At 46.5% G+C, this 22,333-nt stretch overlaps 1 protein-coding gene across 1 annotated transcript in view; it reads left to right on the plus strand.

Annotated features, from left to right (window-relative positions):
• Positions 1-22,333, plus strand: part of RABGAP1L (RAB GTPase activating protein 1 like) — a 332,919-nt gene that overhangs the window by 20,234 nt on the left and 290,352 nt on the right. The window contains exons 2-4 of the mRNA XM_066597506.1: positions 13,320-13,497; positions 16,298-16,481; positions 18,711-18,921. Coding sequence (XP_066453603.1) covers positions 13,363-13,497; positions 16,298-16,481; positions 18,711-18,921 — 530 coding nt within the window. The 5' untranslated portion in view covers positions 13,320-13,362. The remainder of the gene's footprint in view (positions 1-13,319; positions 13,498-16,297; positions 16,482-18,710; positions 18,922-22,333) is intronic.

A 22,333-nucleotide genomic window follows, 5' to 3' on the forward strand; every position in this document is an offset into this window, starting at 1 on the left:
AGCTGTATTGTAGTGACAGGTACCCGTGGCTCCGGTATTCGAGGGGGCTGCTCAGTAGGAGATATAAATAATGAGATACAGAGCATGTTACTCACATTATTAGTATGGTGTTTGGCTGCCGGAGCACATCGCATTCCCCTCAACCATCACATAACATGGACTTTTCAGTCCGGTTAAGGACTGTTCAATAAAGGCATTCTTGCTTCTCTGCTAGCTCGTCAGGATTTCCTGTCCAACTGCCTATTTTACTAATTTAAGGCTTTTCTAATTAACACATCCAATAACCTCTGTGGGCAGTGTAAGTTAATAAAGGGGACCCCCCCGAAACCAGGACCCCAATCTATTAGAAAGAGTGCCTGCCTTTGACGGACCTATATCTGTGCGTTAGCCCATTTATTTTTAACAGGTATTGTGTAATGCTCCATTTCTCCTGAGGTGGCGCTGCATGGGAACTGAACACTTCTTGCCAGGTTTCCCTGCAGACTGCAGATGATTGCTGGAGGAATCGGTAGCCTTTAAGCAACCAGTCGGCTTCTTTTCGGAAGACCCTTCTAACAAGGGATTTGAGAAAGAAAGTTAAGAATTGCTAATTTATGTACTAAAGGGGAAGAAAGCGAGTTGTACAGGGCAGATATTGGTGGGGTGCGGCTTAACATTAATACTTTGTTTCTTTGTGTGCACAGATGAGCAACAAGCTCTGTTGATGGGGACCTCATGACTTCCCCAGGGATTTGCTGCGCTGATCAGGAATCATAACATTTGACTCTGAGCTGTGCTGTGACGGCTTCTCCCCGCCTGCAGACTGACAGCTCTCTGCCCTTCTGTCTATAGAGAGAGCGCTCACTCTGCATGCTCCGCCTCCATGACTCTAAGCTCAGCTTTGAGTCAAACTTTATGAACCTGGTGACAGGATCCCTTTTTAATCAAGTTTTTATTTCAAACATTTTTTAAACATTTCTGATGACTTTTTTTTTTTTTTTTTAAAGGGAATCTGTTACATTTTTGTTGCTTTCTGAGGGCGGAATAAGATAGTGACAGGCACCCTGATTATGGTGATGTCTCTTGCTAGGGTGTGGCTAGCCCCACGATGGGCATGAATAAGAGGACTAGTCCTTCAGTGTATCACCGCTGCTAATAACAGCCAAGTTTCTCCCAAACTGCTGCACAGATACATACAGCAGACATGTCACAGGCACGCTGATTGCAATCTTATGCTGGCCACAGAGAGGGGTGCAAAATGATGGTGACAGGTTTCCTTTAATTTTTTCATGTTACTATGTATATTTTAAAAAAATAAATAAATAAAAACCTTAATATCTTGCAGGTTTCACACTAACCTCTGAACCTAATAATAGTCTTACACTTATGCTTTTGTAGAGAAAACTTTTTTTTTAGTTTTAGCTCATTTTCATCCCAGGCAGGATTATAGTGAAAGGTGACGTCCATATATAGACTAGCTGATCTACCCGGCCTCGCCTGAGTTAATTTGATACGGGTGTTTACGTGTTGTTTGGTCGGAAAAATTTTATGAAGTCAAGGTTACTTTGACTTCAGTAGTATAATATACAACAACCAATCACAGCGCAGCTTTCATGTTACCTCAGCAGTATAATATGTAACTGCCAATCACAGCGCAGTTTTCATGTTACCTCAGATGTATAATATATAACAACCAATCACAACAGATTTAATGTTTGTATGACATCGGGAATAGAGATGAGCGAACGTACTCGTCCGAGCTTGATACTCGTTCGAGTATTAGCGTGTTCGAGATGCTCGTTACTCGAGGCGAGCACCACGCGATGTTAGAGTTACTTTCACTTTCATCTCTGAGACGTTAGCGCACTTTTCTGGCCAATAGAAAGACAGGGAAGGCATTACAACTTCCCCCTGCGACGTTCAAGCCCTATACCACCCCCCTGCAGTGAGTGGCTGGCGAGATCAGGTGTCACCCGAGTATAAAAATCGGCCCCTCCCGCGGCTCGCCACAGATGCATTCTGACAGAGATCAGGGAAAGTGCTGCTGATGCCGGAGTTGCTATAGGGTGAGTGTTAGGAGTTATTTTAGGCTTCAAGAACCCCAACGGTCCTTCTTAGGGCCACATCTGACCGTGTGCAGTACTGTTGAGGCTGCTTTTTGCAGTGTTGCACTTTTTTTTTTGTATATCGGCCGTGCAGAGCATTGCGTCCTCAGTCTGCAGTAATTTTACATAGTCCAGGGCCAGTAGTGGTGAGGCAGGGACAGTGAAAGAGATATACTGTTTATATAGGCAGTGGGCTTTTCCAAAAAACTTTGGGAAAAAACATTCTATTTGGGCTGCCTGTGACCGTCCTGAGTGTACTGCGTCTCTGCTGGGGGTAGTCGTCCTAATTAATACGCAGCCAGCTAAGTGTTACAGCAGGCTTGCGCAAAATTCTTTCCTGGCTCTGCTGTGCGTTACACATCACCGCTGTCATCCTGTCCAGAGGGAAACAGTCTGCAGTAATTTTACATAGTCCAGGGCCAGTAGTGGTGAGGCAGGGACAGTGAAAGAGATATACTGTGTATATAGGCAGTGGGCTTTTCCAAAAAATTTGGGAAAAAACATTCTATTTGGGCTGCCTGTGACCGTCCTGAGTGTACTGCGTCTCTGCTGGGGGTAGTAGTCCTAATTAATACGCAGCCAACTAAGTGTTACAGCAGGCTTGCGCAAAATTCTTTCCTGGCTCTGCTGTGCGTTACACATCACCGCTGTCATCCTGTCCAGAGGGAAACAGTCTGCAGTAATTTTACATAGTCCAGGGCCAGTAGTGGTGAGGCAGGGACAGTGAAAGAGATATACTGTGTATATAGGCAGTGGGCTTTTCCAAAAAATTTGGGAAAAAACATTCTATTTGGGCTGCCTGTGACCGTCCTGACTGTACTGCGTCTCTGCTGGGGGTAGTAGTCCTAATTAATACGCAGCCAGCTAAGTGTTACAGCAGGCTTGCGCAAAATTCTTTCCTGGCTCTGCTGTGCGATCCGTAAGCGAAGTCAGCCTCCAACCACAGGCCAATAAGCGGCACATTTAATTACAGCGTTCTGTTTCTGCACTACTGGTAATACACCATGCTGAGGGGTAGGGGTAGGCCTAGAGGACGTGGACGCGGGCGAGGACGCGGAGGCCCAAGTCAGGGTGTGGGCACAGGCCGAGCTCCTGATCCAGGTGTATCGCAGCCGACTGCTGCGGGATTAGGAGAGAGGCACGTTTCTGGCGTCCCCACATTCATCTCACAATTAATGGGTCCACGCGGTAGACCTTTATTAGAAAATGAGCAGTGTGAGCAGGTCCTGTCGTGGATGGCAGAAAGTGCATCCAGCAATCTATCGACCACCCAGAGTTCTGCGCCGTCCACTGCTGCAACTCTGAATCCTCTGGCTGCTGCTCCTCCTTCCTCCCAGCCTCCTCACTCCATTACAATGACACATTCTGAGGAGCAGGCAGACTCCCAGGAACTGTTCTCGGGCCCCTGCCCAGAATGGGCAGCAATGGTTCCGAATCCTCTCCCACTGGAGGAGTTTGTCGTGACCGATGCCCAACCTTTGGAAAGTTCCCGGGGTCCGGGGGATGAGGCTGGGGACTTCCGGCAACTGTCTCAAGACCTTTCAGTGGGTGAGGAGGACGATGACGATGAGACACAGTTGTCTATCACTCAGGTAGTAGTAATTGGAGTAAGTCCGAGGGAGGAGCGCACAGAGTATTCTGAGGAAGAGCAGCAGGACGATGAGGTGACTGACCCCACCTGGTTTGCTAAGCCTACTGAGGACAGGTCTTCAGAGGGGGAGGCAAGTGCAGCAGCAGGGCAGGTTGGAAGTGGCAGTGCGGTGGGCAGGGGTAGAGGCAGGGCCAGACCGAATAATACACCAACTGTTTCACAAAGCGCCCCCTCGCGCCATGCCATCCTGCAGAGGCCGAGGTGCTCAAAGGTCTGGCAGTTTTTCACTGAGAGTTCAGACGACCGACGAACAGTGGTGTGCAACCTTTGTCGCGCCAAGATCAGCCGGGGAGCCACCAGCTTCACCACCACCAGCATGCGCAGACATATGATGGCCAAGCACCCCACAAGGCGGGACGAAGGCCATTCACCGCCTCCAGTTTGCACCACTGCCTCTCCCCCTGTGCCCCAACCTGCCACTGAGATCCAACACCCCTCTGAGGACACAGGCACTACCGTCTCCTGGCCTGCACCCACACCCTCACCTTCGCTGTCTTCGGCCCCATCCACCAATGTCTGTCAGCGCACCCTCCAGCCGTCACTAGCGCAAGTGTTTGAGCGCAAGTACGTCGCCACGCACCCGCACGCTCAAGCGTTAAACGTGCACATAGCGAAATTTATCAGCCTGGAGATGCTGCCGTATAGGGTTGTGGAAACGGAGGCTATCAAAGGTATGATGGCGGCGGCGGACCCGCGCTACTCAGTTCCCAGTCGCCACTACTTTTCCCGATGTGCCGTCCCAGCCCTGCACGACCACGTCTCCCGAAACATTGTACGCGCCCTCACCAACGCGGTTACTGCCAAGGTCCACTTAACAATGGACATGTTGACAAGCACAGGCGGGCAGGGCCACTATATCTCCCTGACGGCACATTGGGTGAATTTAGTGGAGGCTGGGACAGAGTCAGAGCCTGGGACCGCTCACGTCCTACCCACCCCCCGAATTGCGGGCCCCAGCTCGGTGGTGGTATCTGCAGCGGTGTATGCTTCCTCCACTAAACCACCCTCCTCCTCCTCCTCCCACGCAACCTCTGTCTCGCAATCAAGATGTGTCAGCAGCAGCACGTCGCCAGCAGTCGGTGTCGCGCGGCAGCACAGCGGTGGGCAAGCATTAGCAGGCCGTGCTGAAACTACTCAGCTTAGGAGAGAAGAGGCACACGGCCCACGAACTGCTGCAGGGTCTGACAGAGCAGACCGACCGCTGGCTTGCGCTGCTGAGCCTCCAACCGGGCATGGTCGTGTGTGACAACGGCTGTAACCTGGTGGCGGCTCTGCAGCTCGGCAGCCTCACGCACGTGCCATGCCTGGCCCACGTCTTTAATTTGGTGGTTCAGCGCTTTCTGAAAAGCTACCCATGCTTGTCAGACCTGCTCGGAAAGGTGCGCCTGCTCTACGCACATTTCCGCAAGTCCCACACGGACGCTGCCACCCTGCGCACCCTGCAACATCGGTTTAATCTGCCAGTGCACCGACTGCTGTGCGACGTGCCCACACGGTGGAACTCTACACTCCACATGTTGGCCAGTCTCTATGAGCAGCGTAGAGCTATAGTGGAATACCAACTCCAACATGGGCGGCGCAGTGGGGGTCAGCCTCCTCAATTCTTTACAGAAGAATGGGCCTGGTTGGCAGCCATCTGCCAGGTCCTTGGAAACTTTGAGGAGTCTACCCAGATGGTGAGCGGCGATGCTGCAATCATTAGCGTCACCATTCCTCTGCTATGCCTCTTGAGAAGTTCCCTGCAAAGCATAAAGGCAGACGCTTTGCGCTCTGAAACGGAGGCGGGGGAAGACAGTATGTCGCTGGATAGTCAGAGCACCCTCCTGTCTATATTTCAGCGCGTTGAGGAGGAGGAGGAGCATGAGGAGGAGGGGGAAGAGACAGCTTGGCCCACTGCTGAGGGTACCCATTCTGCTTGCCTGTCATCCTTTCAGCGTGTATGGCCTGAGGAGGAGGAGGAGGATCCTGAAAGTGATCTTCCTAGTGAGGACAGCCATGTGTTGCGTACAGGTACCGTGGCACACATGGCTGACTTCATGTTAGGATGCCTTTCTCGTGACCCTCGCGTTACACGCATTCTGGCCACTACGGATTACTGGGTGTACACACTGCTCGACCCACGGTATAAGGAGAACCTTTCCACTCTCATACCCGAAGAGGAAAGGGGTTCGAGAATGATGCTATACCACAGGACCCTGGCGGACAAACTGATGGTAAAATTCCCATCCGACAGCGCTAGTGGCCGAAGGCGCAGTTCCGAGGGCCAGGTGGCAGGGGAGGCGCGGAGATCAGGCAGCATGTACAGCACAGACAGGGGAACACTCTCTAAGGCCTTTGACAGCTTTCTGGCTCCCCAGCAAGACTGTGTCACCGCTCCCCAGTCAAGGCTGAGTCGGCGGGAGCACTGTAAAAGGATGGTGAGGGAGTACATAGCCGATCGCACGACCGTCCTCCGTGACGCCTCTGCCCCCTACAACTACTGGGTGTCGAAGCTGGACACGTGGCCTGAACTCGCGCTGTATGCCCTGGAGGTGCTTGCTTGTCCTGCGGCTAGCGTCTTGTCAGAGAGGGTGTTTAGTGCGGCTGGGGGAATCATCACAGATAAGCGTTCCCGCCTGTCAACCGACAGTGCCGACAGGCTTACACTCATCAAGATGAATAAAGCCTAGATTTCCGCAGACTTCTCTTCTCCACCAGCGGACAGCAGCGATACCTAAGCAATACGTAGGCTGCACCCGCGGATGGAAGCATTGTTCTCTATCACCATCAAAAACGTGGACCTTTTAGCTTCATCAATCTGTGTATAATATTCATCCTCCTCCTCCTGCTCCTCCTCCTGAAACCTGACGTAATCACGCCGAACGGGCAATTTTTCTTAGGCCCACAAGGCTCACTCATATAATTTTTGTAAACAATTTTTATACGTTTCAATTCTCATTAAAGCGTTGAAACTTGCACCTGAACCAATTATTATTTTAACTGGGCTGCCTCCAGGCCTAGTTACAAATTAAGCCACATTAACCAAAGCGATTAATGGGTTTCACCTGCCCTCTTGGTTGGGCATGGGCAATTTTTCTGACGTACATTAGTACTGTTGGTACACCAATTTTTTTGGGCCCTCGCCTACAGTGTAATCAAATGAATTTTTTGCCCACCTGCATTAAAGCTGACGTTACATCAGCTGTGTTGGGCAATGAAATGGGATATATTTATGTACCGCCGGTGGGTTCCAGGGAGCCACCCATGCTGTGGGTCCACAGGGAGTTGTAACTGCATGTGTCCACTTCTAAAGAACCCCAGTCTGACTGGGGCATGCACTGTGGGCCAAGGCCCACCTGCATTAAACATGACATTACCTCAGCTGTGCTGGGCACTGCAATGGGATATATTTATGTACCACCGGTGGCTTCCTGGCACCCACCCATGCTGTCGGTCCACACGGAGTTGTAACTGCATGTGTCCACTTCTAAAGAACCCCACTCTGACTGGGGCATGCACTGTGGGCCGAAGCCCACCTGCATTAAACCTGACGTTACCTCAGCTGTGATGGGCAATGCAATGGGATTTATTTATGTACAGCCGGTGGGTTCCAGGGAGCCACCCATGCTGTGGGTGCACACGGAATTCCCATTGCGGAGTTGTACCTGTCTGTGACTATTTATAAAAAAAACGCGGTCTGACTGGGGCATGCAGACACCTTGACAGAATGAATAGTGTGTGGCACATAGGTTCCCCATTGCTATGCCCACGTGTGCAGCTCCAGATGGAGGTGGCACAGGATTGGATTTCTCATTGCTTCTGTACAGCATTGTGGGCTATCGCCCCGCCCCTTTTAAAGAGGGTCGCTGCCTAGCCGTGCCAACCCTCTGCAGTGTGTGCCTGCGGTTCCTCCTCATGGCAGACGCACTTATAAATAGACATGAGGGTGGCGTGGCATGAGGGCAGCTGAAGGCTGCGCATGGACACTTTGGTGTGTGCTGTGGACACTGGGTCGTGTGTGTGTGTAGGGGGGGGGGGGGGTTGGGCAGCATGTAACCCAGGAGAAGTGGCAGTGGAGTGTCATGCAGGCAGTGATTGTGCCTTGTTGGAGGTAGTGTGGTGCTTAGCTAAGGTATGCATTGCTAATGAGGGCTTTTCAGAAGTAAAAGTTGTTGGGGGGGGGCACTCTTGCCGCTATTGTGGCTTAATAGTGGGACCTGGGAACTTGAGATGCAGCCCAACATGTAGCCCCTCGCCTGCCCTATCCGTTGCTGTGTCGTTCCCATCACTTTCTTGAATTGCCCAGATCTTCACAAATGGAAACCTTAGCGAGCATCGGCGATATACAAAAATGCTCGGGTCGCCCATTGACTTCAGTGGGGTTCGTTATTCGAAACAAACCCTCGAGCATTGCGAAATTTTCGTCCCGAGTAACGAGCACCCGAGCATTTTGGTGCTAGCTCATCTCTAATCGGGAAGTTAGAGAATTAGATTTGGTACGTTACACAAGGGCACCAATACTTTTGCAATTGGCATTGAATTTTTGAGTTGTGACCCCTGTACCTTTTCTATTTAGGACCTAAAGAATGATCATCCCAAATTTTATGCTTGTACAACATCGGGAATTAGTGGCGAGTCATTCAGTCGGGAAGCATATATTATATTATATATACACATACATACACACACACACACACAGGATCCACTATTCACAATAGGTGATGGACACAATTCACCTCCTCCTCCTCCCTGCACAGGTCATAGAACATGCCCATAACACTCTCCCATAGAAGTCAAGGGTTTGTCACTTTCAGTCTATTGTTTCTATGGTCCATGAGGCTCCTGTACAAAATAAGAAGTGTCAGACCTTTATTAGGCTTTGAGCTTAGAGTGACACATTATTTAGACACATTCCCTTTAATGACGGCCACATGACCAAAGAGACTAAATGAAAAGGAGCTGTCTTGTAATAAGATTAGGATAAATTCAGTTTCAGAGGTGTTTTTTTTTTTTTTTTACTTCTAGCTGCACACGTGTCACATGATAATATTCAATCATGAAATCCACACGCTCTGTAATTAGGGTAGGGTCATGCTGTATTTGGCACCCTGATCATGGATTCATTCGCAGGGTTCCTTTTTTGAATACCCCAAAAATGGTATTGCAACGGAAAACTTTTACCATCCCTTCTTCCCTCACCTGATTGCTCTGGAGGTCTTCTCTGTATATTACAGTCACTTCCATGCCCTGCAGCCACCTGTTTGATGCTTATCAGGCGCCATCCTGAAAGTGAGATTTATTTTTTTTACTTTGCTTCACATCTATCCCAAGATACATCAGCACAGCATTACCTGAGGCCATAATATTTTGTTTAATTTTCACAATCTTCTATATTTACCTAAATAAGCTGCAGATCATAAGCATACAGTTAAAAGACTAAACTGTGATCTCCTTTATTATACCTGTGTGACAGGAGCTGTGTGATCATCAGTAACGGTGACAGGAGATTTTGTGTCTGCCTCTAGACCATTTCTGTGGTACACTCCATGTAAAAACATCACACAAACTGAGAATTTGACTAGAAAATGAATAGAGAACCCCAAGTAGATCTGAGCCGGTCAGAACTGAAATCACATGACACATCACAGGACAAAGAGCCCCGGAGTTTCAGATAGAAATAACTAACGATTGTAACACTAGCTGACTTGTATATATTGGAGGACTAGCTGCATAATGAATAAATACAATTACCAGAGCGGCCCTTTGGTCTCCATTTGCCTCATTACTTTGATCTCTGTTAACCCTTTCCAATCCACTGTCTGACGTCTAAAGACATTCTGATTGAAGGCAGTACAGCCCTGATGTCAGAAGACGTTCGGCAGGGTATTCTTACTGTAGATTACTGGCCGCTCTGTTGTCGGGAGCCTCTTCAGCATGTCACATACCACAGTACTGGCTCTAGCCAGCAGATGGCGCCATTGTATAATAACAGAAAGAGAAAGCCCCCTAGGAAACCCTCAATCCAAAATTGGATTGCAAAGGGTTAATCCCGGTTTCTATTTGATGTCATTATTGGGGATACATTAGCATAGTCGACTACGCTATTGTATCCTTTGAAAAAGGTAGAAACCTGTGGTCCTTAAAGGGCTGTACCAGAATTTCAAGCTAACCTACTGATTAGTGGTGGTCTCAGCAGTAAGACCCCCACCAATCAGCAAGTTATCCCCTACCTTGTGGATAGGAAATAACTTGAAACTCTGGTCTAACCCCTTTAAGGCTGAAGGTTACTATATACATTGCAGGTATAGGTTCACCTAGGGTGCAGCAGGACACGAAGTAGATCATCTTCAGAAGTTGATGACTTTTGACATTCCCCCCCCCCCCCCCCTCCATAATTGATACAGTTCCTGTTCTCTGTGATCGTCAGTGTTATTTCCACAGAGTTGTTTGCTTTAATTCTTTGTTCCGTGAACCTTTTAGGTCAAAATCCTTTTTTTAAAGGCAAATAACATGACGAATTGTGGTCATATACTCTGACATGTGACATACCTAGTGCTATAAGGTAGTAATGAGTGCGCTGTGTAATGGAGCCGGGCAGACAGGAATTAGTGGTGAGTAGTGCCGGTTGGAGTATGTAAGTCCCGGTGTCAGTGGCTGCAGCGCTCGACATCTGCGGGATTTCCACTGCCTATGATCCGTCTTGCCTATTTCTGCTGCCATGTGAAGGCGATCATTTGCTTCTTGTTATTAGGGCCCTTTTACACCGGCCGATAAATGCTGCCCTGACCGACCGGCGAACGCGAATTTCTTTGCCTTTTGTTCTGCGCTCAGATTCAACACTGAGCAAAACTGAATGACGGATTGGCCCGTGCAACCAGGCAGTCGTTTGCTTATGAGCCGCTACTTGCTTATTACGAATGGATAGGGGTGGCCGGAATGATACTTGACCCGCTCTGCCTCCAATCACTGGGCGATACTCACTCCTATGTAAAAGCACAGTGATGAGTATCGCTGGACCGACCTATTGGGCATTGCTACACCCGCTAAAAGGGCCCTTAGCCAATTTATAATGGGGAAAGGCTGATTGTAGTGTTTGTTTTTGTTTTGTTTGTTTGTTTTTTTCAATGGGATTAATGTGAAAAATTCTTGAAAATATCTGGTGCCACTGAATTTCCACGTGGAATACGCCTGCAAAACTGCGGAAGAAATCCGTGGCTGTTCTTTGCTGCAGTTTCACACAGAGATTCATTCCTGTCCTTGGGGAAAATCCTCATACGGAATTTCTAAAGCATTTCTGTGCAGATCTGCATGAAGTAACTTGTCACATCTTCACATGGAATCTGTGCAGAAAAACCGCAGTAGACTAGCTGTGGATTTCTGTCGCAGTTTTAGGCTGGGTTCACACAGGGCGGATTTGCTGCGAAAATTCCGTCCGGAATTTCACCGCGGCAAATCTGCCTGCGGCTGCTAATCCCTGGATTAGCCAGCCACGTGGACGAGATTTCTCAGAAATCTTGTCCACACTGGACGGCAAATCCGCCAGAAGCCGGCGCTACAGCGCAGATTCGCCGGCCGCAGCATGCTCATTTTTTTTCTTCTTACGCTGCGGCCGCACTCTCCTCTATGGGAGCGCCGGCCGCAGCGGAAGAGCGAGCAGCCAGGCCGCTTTAAAACCCACGGCTAAGTGCCGCGGATTTTGAAGCAGCGCTTCTCCCAACGGAAATCTCACGTTTCTTCGCTGCGGCCAAACCGCGAGATTTCCACCGGGAATCCACCCCGTGTGAACCCAGCCTTACAGGTAAATTCAATGCGGAAACTTTAGCAGAATCTGCTATGTGAGCATTCCCTTAGGCCGGCCTCGCATGGCCGTAAGCGTAAAACGCTGCATGGGTCACACAACAGATTACACGCTGTAATGCGCAGTCCGTCTGAATTTAATTTTTTTTGTGTTTATATTACATTGCGCATATGTGCGTGTATATACGAGCCCATAGAGAACAGTGGTCTTTCATGCGTGTATATATGCGACAAGACATGCTGCGTTTTTATTCACGCTTGCGTATTATACAATTCCAGCACGCTAATGTGAGCTGAACTGCAGAAGGCAATGTAATTGATTGCCTGCGAGTTAATATGTATCACACAGGCATACAGCGCACACGTATGATACGTGGTAATCATACGCCGATGTGAATCCGGCCTCAGTGGGGATTTTGACACTGATCTGCAGCAGACTTCACATCTTCAATTGAAAGACTAAGTGTGCTGCAGATTTGCGCCAAAAACTGTGCCAATATCTGCACCAAGTGGTGCTTATATTGACGCGGATTATAGTGTGGATCCGTAGCACAAAGCATGCTGCAGATTTTGCTGCAGAACTTCGCCAAAATTCGCCACGTGTGAATGGCCCTTTAATGCGGTGCTTCAGTTTTGACAAAACTCTCTTTGGACCAGAGCGTGACTATTACCTGCAGTTGTTTTACTCAATTCTGCTGGTTCCAGGTTCCGTTTTTGCATCAACCATCTTGGACGGCCAATCTTCAGACTATCCAATTCCCCACAGTGCGTTAGTAGTGTTAAGGCCCATTTAGACACAATGATTATCGCTCAAAATTCGTTCAACTTCCATCTTTTGAGCGATACTTGTTGTGTCTAAACGCGCGGCCATCTGCGCTATTCGCTGATTGCTGACATTTAGCAAGGTATAAATCAGTGAACAGCCTTATCGGGGCCGAACGCTGAGTTTTCAGCGAGATACAGCTGATACTATTGTTTCAGCTGGTAGCCCGCTCGGAAAACAAATCACAAGTATGCAGAAGACAAGCGGTCCAGCTGTCTTCTGCATACCCCACTCGGAGCGCTCAGCTGTATACCAGCTGTGCGCTCCGAGAAGAAAACAGCTGTATACAGAAGACAAGCAGCCCCGCTTGTCTTCTGTATGCAGCGTGAGCTTCATTTACACACAAACAAGCTGTTGAGTAGCTAGTTAGCTACTTAACAGCTTATGCAAAGTGCTCAAAACTGGCATTCAAATTGCTGTTTGCGCAAATTTTGAGCAATCGTCTTGCCATGTAAATGCACACAAGAATTATTGCGTAAAAGATGGAAGATGAGCGGATTTTGAACAATAATCGTTGTGTCTAAATGGGCCTTTAGACTACCAACGCCCTATACCTGCTCTCTGATTGGTCAACACTACTCGCATGTTTAAAAAATTGCTGCGTCCGACTTGGATGGAAAAAAAAAGGGCTCAGAGCTGGCGGATTGGAGGGGCAGCAGAGAAGAACAACTGCAGGTAATTTACCCCATTTCATCGTTTGTCCCTGAACATACGTTTTTGCCAGAACTGGAGGGTCGCTTTAACTTTGCTGCAGCGGTAAGAATGGTCCGCATATCATAATTGTGGCCACTGACTGCCTGCCACAGCCACATGTTGGGTGCAACGTTACTCCATTATGGCCAAGTATGCAAAAAACTGCATGGGGCGACGGAGCTGTCAATGCAAGAGCTTTTATAAGGCGACTTATATAATTTGATGTTTTTGCTTGTCCCAGAGTTTAAAATAAATGAATGACGAGTTCCTCCTATTATGTCTCTTTTATCAGATGAGTGGACGTTGGTTCATCATTTCCAAGCAACAGAACAGCAATGGATGGCAAGCCCTCAGTCCGAAGTTCCAACACCCCCACCGGCTCCGCATCAACAATAAACAGTGAGGATTTTGTCTTGGTACCTCTGCAAGTTGATGGCTCTTCAAACTTGGAGGACAAACCTCAGCTGAAGGTGGGTATATAGTAGTAGTCATTCTGATTGCTTCCTTCTGATGAGCTAGTATGTCTGATGTTTCTGACGGGAGAAGGAAAGGTCACTCACAGTGATTGTCAGGGAGAGCTGTAAGAGGGTGAGTGATGAGTCTACAGAACAGAGAAACCATCCCCGTGAGAACTGATGTGACTGTCGAGAGGTAGCCATCAGTCTTATCCTGGAAACTCAACTCAGAGATATTAAAGTACTCGAAAGACTGAAGTTCTAAGAAGCCGGACTTACTCATGACCTGAAGGTTGCAAGTTCAATCCACACGTGGTTCAGGTAAATGGCTCAAGGTTGGGTAAAATGAGTACCTTAACTCACCTGAAAGCCTGCGGAATAATACAAATAACAAGATTTTTTATTATTATTATTTTTAATAAAGTTTTTAGTACACTTTTTTTTGGAGGGGGGGGGGCATTTGAGAACATATACGTTAAATATATTGAATAATACAATTATGTGTATGTTTCTATATCTTTCCTAAAAAAAAAAAAACTAGCAAAAAAACCCTATACATTAAGTATACATTTTTGTGAGACAAAATGTGATGAGGTACGCTTTTCTAACCCCTGAAAAAAACATACAGAAACTTATGAAAAGTGAAACACAGTCAAAAGTATGCACTTTAGAGCTATGTTAAACCAATTCTAGTCTGTGGGTGTGTCAAGCAATACTTTTTAATACTTTTTTTTTTCTATTAAAACATATATGCTTGATAGATGGCTAGTAGAGATGAGTGAGTATACTCGCAAAGGCACATTACTCGAGCGAGTAGTGCCTTAGCAGATTATCGGGGTCGGCGGGGGAGAGCGAGAGCGGGGAGGAACGGAGGGGAGATCTCTCTCTCCCTCCCCCCCCGCCCCCTGCCGCAACTCACCTGTCACCCGCGCCGGCCCCCGAATCTTTAGAGACGAGCGGGGAGATACTCGGCTAAGGCACTGCTCGCTCAAGTAATGTGCCTTAGCGAGTAGACTCGCTCATCTCTAATGGCTAGCTAAAATGTGATGTGAACGGCTTCTTATTCTCATCTCATAAACTGATGGCTATTAATGAGTGAGTTTTTGAAAAATTCACCTCAGCTGGTTTGCCTAATTTGGCCACCAGGTTTTGATTTTGGTCCGAATTAGTTTGAACTATACCGGAACTTCACTAGTACCCTTAAACTAGTGTATATACCACCACGGCAGTGTGGGTCCAATGTGGCTCAATGGTTAGCACTGCTGTCTTGCAGTGCTGTGGTCCTAGGTTCAAATCTGACCAAGGACAACATCTGCGTGGAGTTTGTATGTTCTCCTTGTGATTTGTGTTTCTTCTTCTCAATAAATATATATGCTATATAAGGTGATTATTATGAAGAAACACAGACACAAGGAGAACATACAAACTCCATAGAGATGTTGGCCTTGGTCAGATTTGAACCTAGGACCCCAGCGTTGCAACAGTGTTAACCACTGAGCCACCTTGGAGGGGACACCATCACTGTCTTCTTTTACAAGGTTCGGCCTAGACTAACTTCCTGAGATTCCAACTCGCATCAAACTGCACTTTTAACTAAGTTCAATCTGAAACTGGTTCAGTTCACTCAACACTAGTGATGGCATATCTCTATGGTCGATGGGGCCCAACCTCTGGAGCTTGATTCTGAGAATAAAGGGGATCAGTACAATCTGAGAACAGATGCCCCATCAGTGGTTTTCCCTCCACAGCCATGTTGCAGGCCACCCTACTATCTAGGGAATGGCATCTGGACCCAATCTCTGCAAACTACATTTAAGATTTGGACATGGTTCATATTACATAGTTTGCATGCAATTCACAAAGTGTGAGGCAAGATGCATACTAGTCGTAAGGCAAGCTGTGCTCGAAAGACTTGGGAGCAAGTTGCATTGGACAGCAGGCAGACACCTGTCTGTATGCTATTCAATATACACAGTCTCTGCTCATAGACCTGCATCGGCATGTCCTACTTCTTGTCCGGGAAGCCAACAGAAATGGGGCATGCCATGAGTTTTTAATCCTTGAAAACCATAAAATCAATTTTTTTTTTTTGTTCTTTTGCTATTGAACATTTTGTCACAAATGTTGCAGTTTTTGTACATACTTGACAGTGCCGCAGATCTATTTGTCTTAATTCCAATGTAAGTTCTTTGTCAACACATTAAAATAATACTTGGCAGTAAGGTAATAGTTGTCCTGCCAAATACAGCAAGTTATTTTCTTAAGAGTCTGGCATCAGAACAGTCACTTAGAAAGCAGAGTCTTTAAATGGCTATTTAAAGGAAACCTGTCATGAACGTTGAGTCCGATAAACTCCATAACGTAGTTCAAAGGTCAGAGAATGGTCTGTCTGGGGAGCGCTGTTTTAAACCCAATGGGCACCCCGTTGCTGTGCGGTGTCCCCTCGAAGTCCACATGCACCAGCAGCACAACTCTTTTTTAGTCCGCTCTGTGTGCGCTCTCCCATAGTGCTGACTTTATGGGGGGGATACAATATAAAACACCAGACACCGCCCTCCTTAATCTTTGAGGCCCATAACATAGTTTTGGGGGCTCAAAGGTCATAACGGGTACCATATAATATACTGTGATTTGGGTTGTTAAATGTGTGGATGTGAGCGTGATAATTCCTATTGCCTCAAACTTCAATCTTGTAATCTCACTTTACACATATGCTTTTTTGTAATATTTCTTTTATAGTATGCCTATAGCATATTTTTTTTGCTAATAACTCAAGTGCCAGTGGTTGGCGTTTTCTTATTTTGCATCCTTATAGATAATGTCCAATGGAGATGAGCAATTGGAAAAGGCGATGGAGGAAATACTTAGAGATTCTGAGAAAAAGCAAAACGGCAACCAGGCAGGACTGGACGGGGGTCCAGAATCCTACACTGCTGGGTCCAACATGACTGCTGCCAGAAACCCTCCACTCACATTATTTTTAGACCCCGACAGTACAGGTTAGTGTTTTAGTCATTACTTGTATACAAGGAAAATAATGTTGCCCCACAGCGTGTTAAGGCCTGCTGGATGCAGAAAACCAAGAGTGTCCCAAATCTCTTGGTCAGTAGTCGCAAGTTGTGATTCACCGGAAACCAAAGAATGGAACGACAGCTGAGAAGTCATCGCCGCTCCAAGAATCCCGGGCACAAGTACCAATCTTCTCTGCCAATAGCTTCCTCACAATTAGACCTGTCTGCTTCCAAAACCATCTGACATCTCTAATACGGAGGTAGCAAACCGGACATAGTGCAATTAGACTTTGGCTACAAGAGAAGTTGGAGTATGTCCCTTTTATTACAATCACCGCCTAGAAACAATCTAATATAGAGATTCCTTTTCTGTCTGACTTGAGTATTGCTTCCACAGCTTCTTCCGTTCTAATTGTGAGGAAGCTTTCGACCTAGAAGATTGGTACTTGGGTCTGGGATTCTTGGAGTGGCGATCACTTCTCAATTGAGACTCCATTCTTTGGTTTTTGGTGAAGTACATTTCATAACATATGACAATATGTTATGGAGATATGATAAAGACCGTTGTTATCCATTAAAGAGATGATTCAATTCTGACAACCCGTGTCTATATGCAGTACTAAGGTGCATGCTCAGGACTGCACTGTACTAGCTGGTAAACGCCCTGCAAACAAAAGCTACCCTTCTCAAGTACTCTGCCCAACCATGAATTACATGAACTCGCATTCATTTACATAGGGGCTGTGCAACGCCATATTTCTCCCTCCTACAAGGGAAATCTGCTACCGTTTGCAGTTTTTTCCTGCGAAGTGTTGATTGCCAAGGTTTTCAGCTGCCTAATTCGCAACAGTCCGCTTAATCTCGAGTCGGTCGTGATTTACAGAAGGCCTTTTCCAAGTTGGGTAGCCCCTTTTAAAGGGGTTATCCGGGATCTATCCTTGGCATAGGTCATCAATATCTGATTAGTGTTAGTCCGACTCCCAGACAATCATCTGTTTGAGGGCGCTACAGCCTCTTCATTGTGCACCAACCACAGTATTGTATAGCAATTGTGTCTAGTATTGCTGCTCAACCTCCGTTTACTTGAAAGTCCATGAAGTCACAATTTGAAGAGGTTCCAGCATGCGCATTGCACCTATAAAGTTAAGGCATTTAGACCTTGCTTCATGGGGCATGCGCCGGAAGACGAGACGGCAGAGACGCACGGCATATGTGGGGGGATTTAGAATTAATTGGGTGGTGATGGGAGCCTGAAGAGACCGAGTTTTACCAGTGATGTCTGGAGTTGGACCTGTAAAGGCGCCACCTCCTTGACTCGAGGTAGCACATGTGCATAATGGGCACGCTGCAATAAACGTTATGGCTTCTTCACACGAGCGTGTGGCAACGGCGTATTAGGTATACAGATTTTTTAATACCCTGTACCAATCTGCCATAGGCTCCTATGTTGCTGCTCGCACATCTTGCGTGAAAGACATGTACAAGAAAGAGCGCTGCATGTTCTATCTCAGCGTATATCACGCGCACATACACACCAAGATAGCGCGTTGCGATTGCATACTTGTTGTTTTCCGCCTCACAGTGAATTACAGCCTTGTGAGCCTGACTTAAGAGTGTGACTTTTTGGCAAATTACTCAGCTTTGCTTAAAATACGTATGTTCTCCTGCTGCTAAACTGCTGTACACTGTGCGGCCAGGTTGTATGCCAATATTCTACTGAGGGGTTTCCTTTAAATCCTGGATAATACCTCATAAAGGATATTCTAACTTGGATGCGTTTTAAAGGGAACCTGTCAGCAACTATATAAGCACCATAAACTAAGGTATGGTGCTTATAGTTTGTGGCGGGGAGTCTGGGGAATTGTGTCTCATACTCGCCCAGTTCCTTGTTCCTGCGGTGTCACCCAGCAAAGTCCATGAATGGAAGGGGCAGAAAAAGTCAGGCTGCTGTTGCGTGATGACTTTGCTGGGGTACGACACAGGAACAAGGGACTGGGGGATTATTAGAAACCGGTTTCCCAACTCCCCTTCACCTAAACTGTAAGCCCCATATCTTAGTTTATGGTGCTTATAAAGTTTGACAGGTTCCCTTTAATGTCCATTCACAGGCGGTAAATACGATGTCTGTGATGCCTGGTTTGTATTTGCCATTTGATAAATGTAGAATATGTGCCCTTTATTAAGACGGGTGTGTTCTCTCCTTTTCTCCCCCCACAGAAGTTCCCGCTCAGGACACCAGACTGGCTACAAACCCTCCAGAGGAGGAAAGCGTTTCTTTTCACAAACTCTCGTATTTAGGTCACATGAAGGTTTCCGCTCCACGCAGTGAGACAGAAGCCCTGCGGGCCATGTCCTCCATGAGAGCACATTGTTCAGCTCCAATCACTGTAACTCTCTACGTTCCCAATGTTGCTGAAGGCTCCGTCAGGTGAGTGCAAAGATAAGTGCTACAGAAAAGACTCTTAGGTGTTGGGGCTGAATGGCGGCATTTCTGTGGAGGGACAGAATTTAGTACATACCTTTTTATATCATGAAGTAGGATCCCAGGATCTTATGGTCTGTGAACAATGTTCCCGATGCTGCAGTCTGACATGTTGAGTCAAGAAGAGTAAAAGGAGCCAAATATATGCTGACTTGTTACAGTGTATGAAAAGTGAGACTTTGCCTCCTGGATCTGCTATTTCATGTGGGTACTATTCGTTCATTAAAGATGTCTGCCCTGATTGGCCACCGCTGCTCACATGCATTGGGTAGAGACAGGAGGAAAGCCACCAGATTATAAAGGTGCAATGGGAACTGGCAGATCCAGGTAATATTTCCCCTTTGTCACTGGGCCAGGGGCAAATTTTGCCCTTGAATCAGAAGGTAAATGACCATTTAGACAGAACAATTATCACTCAAAAGCCATCTTTTGAGCGATAATCATTGCGTGTAAATGTGCCCATTTTCCACTTTTCTGCTGAACAATGGATTTCAGTTCAGCATGAAATCCATCCTTCAGCAGAACAACTGATAAGAAGGACCGCACGCTCTGTTCTGCTCGGGGAGCGCTGATTACATTGTCTCAGCTGTCAGCTGAGAATCTATTCAGAGAACAGCGGTAACCTGTTCTCTGAATACAGCTCCCGGCGGCTCACACACTACTAATTGGTACTAATAGACATTAGTGCCAAGTAGTAGTTTATGCAAAAATGATCACTCAAAAGCCATCTTTTGAGCGATCATCATTGTGTCTAAATGCACCTTTTACTCACACGTCGTAGTTCTGTCAGAGTTCGGACCTATTAAAGTCAATATGTGTATTCACAGTTACAATTTTTTGTGTGTGAATGGGCCAATAGTCCTTGTAAAACAAAATCACAGCTTTTTATATTCTGGTGCAACTCTCAGACCAGAATTACCCGTTGAAGTCAATGGGTGCGTTAAAAAAAAACCCTCAATGCCCTCTTAGGGCATATTTCACGCCGTGGAAGTTGTAAATCGCATCACGTGGGCATCACTTTCATGCATGTAAAAAACAAACAAACGGATTGTGTTTGGCTGACACTTGCCGGAACTGAATAAAGCTGATGAAAAAATGCACCTGATAGTCTCAGTGAAATCCGACTGTTTTTCACTAACCAAAATTGCCCTCGCCCGTGTGAATAAGGCCGAAGTATTCTACATTTTCAAACATATAGCTTTTTTTTTTTTTTTACCCCCCCCCCCTCTAAATAATGAAAACCTGAGTGCTGCGTTGCTACAGGATGCATCCTCTAGTGTTTCTGCTGAGCTGTTTGGACACGCGCAATTCTTCTAGCCTTTCTCCATATGTAATGCAGCATCTTCCCCTGTGCAGCAGGACCGTGCATTTATTCACCGGTCCGTGCTGCGCAGGGCGAACATTATGTACCTCTCGCTTGGACAAGGGGAAAGGTAATGCCCACTTCTCAATTTATTCAGGAAGAGTAACCGAGGAATTAACGGAAAGTCAGGAGCGCTGACTGATTCTCTTTTAAATGTGGTTGTGATTCACACTACCGTATTTTTTTATTTTTTGGTACCGTACGGAAAAAAGCAGTTCAGTTGGTTTGCGCTTTATGGTTCACCTCAATATAATGCAGTACGAAAAAAGTCCACGCACACAGACTTGGCATAAAAATGCCCAAAGGTGTTCATAAATGTCATTGATTGGGCCTTTTCCCTTGTTCTGTTCAGTGTGTATCCAGTGTTTAACCTGTTTGGTGATGAATGCTCATCGGTGCAGCCCTTGATTTCATCACGCTTTCTTTCACTGCAATTATTTGCATTTCAGTTTTCTGAACGTGTTTCGGTGACTTTTTATAGGTTGTTGAGTAATAACACAAGGTGCCAGGAAGCACCGGCCAAGATTTACATTCTCCTTATCTTATCACAACACACCTTAACGAAACCTCTTCTGTTCTCCTGGTGGGGAATTTCTAAAGTAAACTGACCATTTTAGTGGAGTATTACAAAAAAAAAAGGAAATGGATATAGTAATCTAATTGAACCACAATACGTTGACTTTGGAGAGAGGGGGCGAGCAGCTGTCAAGCGGTCTACCCTCTATTCTTCATTTCAGATGAATTCATATATGCATGGATTGCAGCAGCAAACACTTGACTCCTTATACTCCATATTAGATGCCCTTAAATTCAGTAAGCGGAGCCGTGCCGCACGGATTCCCCTCCCCATCTGCCATAGAGACTGTAGAGAGGGTCGAATAAGCAATAGTATGTTTTCTAAGGCCGGGTTCACACTAGCATATTACACATGCAGGTATGGAATGTGTAATATGCTGTACCGATCTCCCAGAGGCTCCTATGTTGCCGCTCACATGAATTGCGTGAAATGCGCGTGCAAAAAAATGGCAACATCTTCTATCTATCCGAGATAGTGCTCGGCAATTGACAGCAAGTAAGCATGTCTTTGCACGTCGTGTCTGTTGAGTGCGGTATGCCGAGAATTGCGGCCAGCTGAGCCCGACCTTATACTGTTTAGCTTGGAAAATGGCGAATGTGGGGATAAAATGTGCCGCGGATTTCTTTACGAAATGCATGATAAATTTGTCTATCACTTTATATACAAGTCGTCATGTTCCTCCGATGTTGGAGCAATGGTTCCTCCTTTAGGCACAGGCATAGTGTGTGCCAAAAGGCTGACACCTTACATGCGGGAAGTAGGGCGTTCACGTGAAGTTATGGACACCTGCGCGTCACGACTTTAGAATAAGAAGCAACTTGTCCTTTCATGTATTGCAAAAGTTAATGGATGCGTACTTTCGGAGTCTGGGAATCAAACTATTGCAGTCCAAGCAAAGATAAAGAAAAGCGGCACTCGCTACAAATCTGGTTAAAAATGCAGCGATATCCTTTATTCCATATTCAAGAACACACAGACGGGACGGAGGACACGGCGCAATAGGAGGACAGCAACTACTGGCACTTATTCACTCCTTACGCCAGGTGTCTGCATCATGATATTTGTTAAATGCCCAATTAACACCGTCATTCTTATTGACGCCTAGAGCTCCAAGCACATTTGTCTTCATAAAGCATTTTGCCTCTTTTTTTTTTTTTTCCCCCCACCGTTTTTATGATGTTCCGCATAATAGAGACCTTGCAAGTTGTAATAAATCACCATTTCCTTTATATGTTAAATAAAAACATCAAGAGCCTAATCCTGTTTTAATTGATTTTTCTATGCTCTGTGATTCTTTTACACAGGCACCTTTTAGTTCTTCCTATATACAGTAGAAGAGACCACGGGGACACGGAATGGCGTATACGACAAAATCAGTTTTACGATTAGTGAATTGTAAAATGAATTGCATGCGTTTT

Source organism: Eleutherodactylus coqui, chromosome 3 (assembly GCF_035609145.1).
Source record: "Eleutherodactylus coqui strain aEleCoq1 chromosome 3, aEleCoq1.hap1, whole genome shotgun sequence".
NCBI classification, from domain to species: domain Eukaryota; kingdom Metazoa; phylum Chordata; class Amphibia; order Anura; family Eleutherodactylidae; genus Eleutherodactylus; species Eleutherodactylus coqui.